Source organism: Stylophora pistillata, chromosome 3 (genome assembly GCF_964205215.1).
Source record: "Stylophora pistillata chromosome 3, jaStyPist1.2, whole genome shotgun sequence".
Taxonomy (NCBI): Eukaryota; Metazoa; Cnidaria; class Anthozoa; order Scleractinia; family Pocilloporidae; genus Stylophora; species Stylophora pistillata.
This window is the reverse complement of record NC_142521.1, coordinates 38,595,965-38,603,420: the sequence shown is the minus strand read 5'-3', so window position 1 is coordinate 38,603,420 and position 7,456 is coordinate 38,595,965. Positions and strand designations below refer to the sequence as shown.

At 39.1% G+C, this 7,456-nt stretch overlaps 1 protein-coding gene across 1 annotated transcript; it reads left to right on the top strand.

Moving 5' to 3' along the window:
• The first annotated feature begins 4,455 nt into the window (after positions 1–4,455).
• Positions 4,456–5,467, top strand: LOC148736027 (uncharacterized). Its single transcript, XM_088753028.1, has 3 exons — positions 4,456–4,548; positions 4,968–4,970; positions 5,042–5,467. The coding sequence occupies exons 1-3, from the start codon at positions 4,456–4,458 to the stop codon at positions 5,465–5,467; spliced, it is 522 nt and encodes a 173-aa protein (XP_088609154.1).
• The last annotated feature ends 1,989 nt before the right edge of the window (positions 5,468–7,456 follow it).

Here is a 7,456-nt window from a genome sequence, read left to right as displayed (position 1 = left end):
TACAGATTACAAATTAAGCAGAAGCTATTAAGCCTTAAAAACTTTTCGTTCATAAATTATCGATGCTTTGTATGAGGATCAAATGAAACACCTTTTGAAAGGCCTACCCCGGGACCTTAAGTTGCCTTAAGTCGCCTGAAGTCGCCTAAAGTCGCCTTAAGTCGCCTTAAGTTGCCTCAAGTCGCTATTAGTTACGCAATGTTATAAGGGTTCCACCCTAATCCCAGTTGACACCATTCATCCCACTTTAATCATAAGGATTAGAGGAGGAGGCATGGTGGCTGAGTGATTAGTGCACTGGACTGGACATTAGTCCAGTTTTGGTGTTGGAGTATTGTATTATGTTCTCGGGCAAGATGCTGTAAGCTCAGTGCCTCACCTTTTCCAGATGTAAACATGGGTACTGGTTGGCAGGGGCTAGGTAACCCTGCAATGGGCTGTGAGTTTAAATATTGTTATTGTGAGGTGGGAAATGACTTCCATATACATAGAAAATCCATGCGAAAATAGTGCAACTGCAGTAATCGTAACCTCACAACACCACGATGATAAAGACGATTTATTCGGTACGAATGATGTTGACGGTATGTGGGTTGAAACTAAAAACAATAAACGAATACGAAATTAAAACAATTGACCAGTAAAAGTGATAGGAAAGAAATACACTGAACGGACTGAACAAATTTAAAATGACAATACTTACATTGTTACGATTTCTACGAAACTGCTGGACGAATATAAACTGCCCAACTGCGAAATAAAGATAAACTGGAGTAACTGCTTAAAGCGAACTACTGTATGACTAACGGAAGACTAAACTCTGAACTGATAAAAACTAATTTATATATGCGAAAACGACTAGCTAACTTAAGGAGGCTCGAAAGGGTTTTTTTGACCGCGGGGAGAGTGGATTCCAAGATACACGCAAGCTTATTACTCGCGAGAGAAATAAGCGATAGCGCGCGCGATCAGATCCGCGGGCGAGTTGTAAACAAACATGGCCGCCATGAGCGTATCAAAATTGCCGGGTACCTCAAGCTCTATTATTTCCAACGGAAGTGGTTATTTGAGAAACAAAAATGGAAAGTTTACTTCTTGAAAGCAGGTAGGAAAATTTTCGGATGGCAGGGTTCTTGCCGAAAGTGGTCAAAAAAATTTTATTTAACAAGCTAAAGGAGGATGGTGAAGTCGACACCCCATCAATAAAGTCGTGTCGAGTGCATTCGGTAGGTCTTACTTTGTTCCGCGAGAAATTTAAGTGGATACCTCTGAGTGCTACGATTTGTTTCGCATTGTATTTGACTCCTAATAAAATGAAATGACCGAGAACTTTCCCAAACAACTCACTGGAAGATGAAAAGGAAAATGAAATCATTGTTGGATCCAGGATTGTAAACATTGACAGTTTTATGAACAGAAATGGAGAAGTGTAAATGTTGCTATAAAAATAAACATAATTTTCAGTAAACAAGGGATCGTAAAAATGTAGATGAGACTTTAAATTAATTCTAATTCAACAACAGACGGTAAAATTAAAATAAAATATTCATTTTAAACTTGTGAGAAAGATTGTTGATATTTCCCTCGATAAACTGTAAATTACAACTACGAAAAGGCAAACTCGCATTTGTTAAGAAAGGATTGCAAAACCTGTTTTGTTTTCCATTTAAAATGGAATAATGAAAGTTCACGGTTATGGCTGTGGCAAAGAGAAAAAAAAGGAAAATGAAGCCAAGTCTTGTTCATACCTCTAGTACCTCGCAAATTATAGAAATTCGCGAAATCTGCGACGACCAACAAATTACTGACGTATACGAAACCCTAATTTCCACTGAGTTTGACGCTCATGACAATCTGGAAGACGTTAAAGCAAATTCTTTTCACTACAAATTATTTTCACTCCTCCACTTCAAATTGCACATGAACAATAATTATATCGGTCAATCATGGTAAATGCATGTGCACCGCTGAATGAGGCCTTCGATCAAGCCATTTTCTCGGAACAACGACAAGATACCATCCAGACGTTCGATGGAAAGCTTCATCTTTCGACAAACATGGTCCAGAAGCTGGTAGATGCTGGTTTGTCTCATGTTGCACTACAATCTGTGTACAAGAAACTCAACATTACCGGCCTCAATGGAGTACTCGCATTGGCGCCATCTGCAAAATCAACTTGTCATCATATATCGAATTCTGCTAGAGAATTCTCCCCGGAGTTCATTTCCAAATGTCGTAACAGTAAGCAGTCTGAGTCTCAAATGATGACTTATTTTTCAGGAAGTTGTAAAATTACAAAACAATGTGAACCCAATTTCAGGATGAACGATTTTTTCCGCTCTGAGGGCATCCATCGATTAATCGCGTGGACACGAACTCGTCCTCGCGAAAATGAGCCTGTGAGTCAGCGGTATGGTTAAAAACGCGTGACCGGATATAAAAGTGTAGGCTAGAATTGCAAAAACCGGAAATAAACCTTGCTAAGTTGACAAACTAATATCTCGAAAATTAGTTTAGTGACCTACCCTGATTTTTTGTATACAAATTATTTACATCATTACGCATTCCTGAAGAAAATTAAAAAAAAATTTATCTAGTGGAAATTTTTTTACATTTTAAAACAGCATTTTCCTAAATAATTCAAGTTCTACAAGGTAGTTTTTTTTTATATCACGTATACAGGTAGAGAATGTGATGACGTTTAAGAAATTTGAAAAAAAAAACTAGGTCACCGACTTGGTTTTTGAGATATCTTTCAAAAACTGAGTTTTAGAGGGTCTTTTAGCACTACTGTACTGTTGCCATGGCAACAGATAATGCCTGACGAACCCCCTTAAAAGATTGCCCTAACATAGTGTTATGCATATGTCGAGTTATTATCCTGATGATAAGTTTGACAGTCCTGATATCTTTTCCTGATTGGCGCTTGCTGTTAGTTGTTGAAAACCCTTTCGAGCCTCCTTAAAGTGCAATTAACGCCTATATTACGAAAGAAACTAATGAACGAAGATACGTGACATAGAAACAACAGGAGCTAACTAACCCGCGAAAAAATACTAACGAACGACGAGAAACAGCGACAACACAAAGAGACACCCTAATGATTCATTGAATGAGAAAAACAAAAAAAAAACATTCTGCACGCTAAGACCCTACAAATAGTGATGCACCTGTCTAACCCTACGCTGGCATGGGTAATTCCGACATGTAGACAATACGGATGCGGGGAATATGACAATGTATACTCTTCCATTTTCTTACGAAAACAGCTATCTGTTTGAACAAAATTTCTCTCCTGTATTTCATGATGAAAAAGTTGATAAAAGGGCTGACACTGTGTATTATCATCTGGATATAATAAATATTGAATCGCCTAAAACCTACAGTACCACATCATCAACATAAAACGATAGAAAGGTATTCTGAAGAAAGGCTCAATTCTCGCCACTCGATTATACTTTGAGCAGAATAAATAACATTATCAAAAGTCAACTAAACTTAACTGAAGCTAAATTTTATCCATTTAACTTACCCAGAGTAAAAGAATGACAAAAGTGGGCCATTTCTCCAGAATGAACCCATTAATCTGTACTAGCTACTTCCAGCATGGTATTCGAACAACTGAAAACATTTGAACTTTGTAGCTCGACGAACCTACTAAAGGCGTGAATATTTATCTATCTTGAAGCTTTGATAGTCTTTTTGTACATTTCATCTTCGCCAGTTTGATGATCAACATATATGAACCAGTTTTGAGCCAAGACAAGCCTTTTACAGCAAACATGGCCGCTGAAAAGTGTACAGAGAAAAAATTGATTTATCTGTGCAAAAAAAAAAAACAAATCATAAAAAGTTGTAAAAAAAATTCACTCGGAAAGTTTAACTGGGCGACCGCTTCAATGAAATGGGTGTACTTGGCGAGAGAAACCCTATAGTGTTGTTCCGCTCTTAACTTCGAAGCGTGGAAACTAGTTAGCAGCGCAAGGGTTGCTGGGAGAATTTGCTGGCAGCGCAAAAGGTTGCTGGGAGAATTAAAATGGCGGAGAATTTTGAGCCAGTTATCAGCTTGGAGAATTTTGTCGTGACTCGTTAGTTTCTGGACAGTTGTGAGGTAAGGGAAGGTACGTTTCTTATTGGGTGGGGTGGGCCGGGGTATTTTAGAAATTTTTTTGCCAAAAAAAGTCGTGGCCCTCCCACTTTCTAGATTAGATTAATGAATGACCCTTCATAAATGCCTAAACAAAAAGGATATGACCCTCCCCCACATCCTCCAAGACAAAAACAACCGGAAGTGAAAATGACGGACCGGAAGTGTTGCTCGCATAATTGTGTCTGCGCACAAAGCAGTTAATTGCGTGGCGTTGCACGGTGAAAACTTGCAAATGGGCAAGGATGTGCTAGGAATAGAAAGAGGGAAATGCGCTTGTGGAGAACGTCAGGATTTCATGAAGTCAGATGGAGCAACTTGTGGTTATTGTGGCTGTTTGCCGACTCGCCATTCTTAAAAGGATGCCCGCTACTCTTCTGACTCTGTTGGTTGTACATCGGGTGCGGGAACAAGTGAAAGTACAAGTCCAGAGAAGTGGAAAGATGAGGATCTGGGGTGGTTCCCGAACCCAAAGGGCGAATATACTGAGTTCTCAAATAGCATTTTGTGAGAAAGGTGAGCTTGATAGTGACTATATAAGCAAATGCCGTGTTAAGAGAGAAGTGGCAAGCTATGTAAATTTTGCGAGAAGGATGAGACTACTAGCGCACCACTTCCAACTCGACGACCATATCCCGACTATGGCAAGCTATCAGACTTCCATTATCTCTCTTGGAGTGCAACTCCCACCAATGGCCGTGAGCCAGATGACTACCAGCCTCGAGCTCAGATGAAGCGATTGTTTGAGAAATGTGAACTAGTCAGTGGGGACAGTGAGGCTATTCGAAGGTTTTCAGATAAATACATTGTCCCCGAAAAGCTTGTAGCGATGTTGAGCACCTTGCCCAGATAAAAATGCGCAAACTGGAGCGAATGGAATGGCTCAACCGGGAGTACAATGACATTGACTGGGTCTCCGATAAGCTGTCGTCGTTGAGGGTGGACGAACTAGCCTTGTACTTTTCCCATCACAAGATTACCTTCAACGTGAAGAAAGCTGAAAAAGTCGCAATGATAAAAGCGCGCATTGGTAGCTTGCTGTACAATTTAATGGGGCGTCAACAACTTCGGAAGCCCCCACTCAGAAATGTACAGCAACAAGCGACCTCGTCGCTTTCCGAGGTGGAAACTGACTCGCAAAGCGATGGGGTAGATCGAGTTGTCGGTTCAAGCCTGAGTAGCTCAAGCAACGAATCGTCACCGGACACTAATTTTATACCAGAGCCCCGCGCGGAAACATTACCGACGTCAAAATATGGACGAGAGCGGGCACGGGTCGAGAGAGACATTTACGCTCATTGGGACAAGATAGTTTTTTGACATAATATTTCGACATCTGTTTAAAATGATGTAGATTGATTTAGACTGGTAGCTTTCTTTGTATATATAAGTTTTAGATCACTAATAAACTGTTTTACCAAGAATTTATCTTTCTTGTTACCTACTTTTGAAGAATCGAATACATCAATTTTATGTAATAATATAACCTCATTTGCGCATGTTTTATTTCCCACGATTTATTTTTCTAAGTTTAAGAAAGACAATACTTTGCGTGTTCCTGCTCTTGGAGAAATGGTGGAAGTTTTTGCTCTTTCGGGAGTATAGTCGCCAGTCCATGTTGGCAAATTTATCATATTATAATGTCGCGCTATGCAAAATTATGTAGGGTAAAACCATCGAGACCTCTCTCCTGTTTTGAACTGACTTGATTGAAAAGTTCGGAACAACGATCGTAAAAAACAAATGAAAAGAGACATGTGGCTAAAAGACCCAATCTTGGCCCCTATGTTCCATTTACTGTCACGAACTCTTGCTTAGCCTGATATGCAAAGTTTGTGGTGCTTTGCGAGCAAGACGTAATTTGCATATAGTCTCAAAACGGTCCACGGTAAACTGCATGGGAACACATGCTTAAACCGAGTTGGCTTTATTGTCAGCCCTTTTATGGTTTCCTTCAGAATTTTCAAAAAAATTTGTATTAACAGTATAAAGAGTACAAATGTGAAAAGTGAGCTACGAAGAATTTGTTGAAAACTAAGCCGGTGGTGATTGTGGCTGCAGCGGCGGGCTTCTCTGTTCATGATAAACCTCACGAATAAAATAAACCAAACGGTAAAATGAAGGACTTTGAAAATTCGACAATATCATATCCAAGTTTGGGTCAGTAGATTTGCATCGCTCTTTACGCTTTTTGAGTTGCCATGATTTCTAAAACAAAAACGATTTTGTTTTTATTAATAGTCACGCATACACAACATAGCGTGATTTTAGGTATTTCGTTGACGATTTTCAACAAATTCTTAAAAATCTATATTCATTTCCCCAAAGTAACCTTAACAAATTTTGAAAGAGCGTTAACTCGGGTATTGTCGTTCCTAATCTTACGAAATTCTAATCAAAGGCACATGCTAAAAATTTTCGTTATTCTTCGCTTACCGTTTTACGTAGCACGGGAGAGCCATAACTTCTTTTAATTACTTCTCTTGAATCCTCAGATAAATCTAATGTTTATGAAATCATGGTGTTTAGACCATGGCAAGTTATACAACAAATAGGAACTATAACGGCTTTTTCTAGCGGAGCAGTTTTGACAAGCGAGTCAAGTGAATCTTGACTAATTTCCACCCTGTTTGCACGCGTTTGGGATCGCCTAATTGTGCCTAAGTTGAAAATGGCTTCCATCGTTTTTCTCAGGAATTAACAGATATTTCAAGGAAAAAACTGCATGGCATTCATATACTTACTAAAGGCTATCTATATGAAAAAGACGAGTGAATTTTATTTTTTTCAGCTTTGCCGAAGATTTGCGATTTTGTTTGATTCTTGCAAGGATCTGCTCTTCAGTCGCCTTAAACATAAGAATCATCCTCTCAGGAAGTCTGTCAAATAAAGTTCTACGGCTTCCTCGAGTTGCTTTGCCTTGTTTATTTTAGGTTTATGTTTCATCCGTATGCACTTTTCTGTGTGGAAAATTTAAGAAATTACAGGTTTACTAAGCATCATACAATTAAGTTATTTTGTGAAAAAAGAAATCGTAAAAAAAGGGCATCCTGGAAATGGAACTTAATGCTTAGGTAGTTGCAGCTCAGAGTCAAGTATGATATAAAAGAAAGTTGCAGGAGTATGACAAGTATAGTCAGCAAGAGTGAAAAATCACCAATTCTGGATTTAGTTGAGTCGATGCGGGTACCACATCGACTTATGGCATAGAATAGCTCATCTGTTCTAGCTTTAGATGACGCAGATGGATCTAAATGTGATCGCAAGTGTTCATCTCTGACTGGTTTTGGATACTACGGAGAGGGTCCA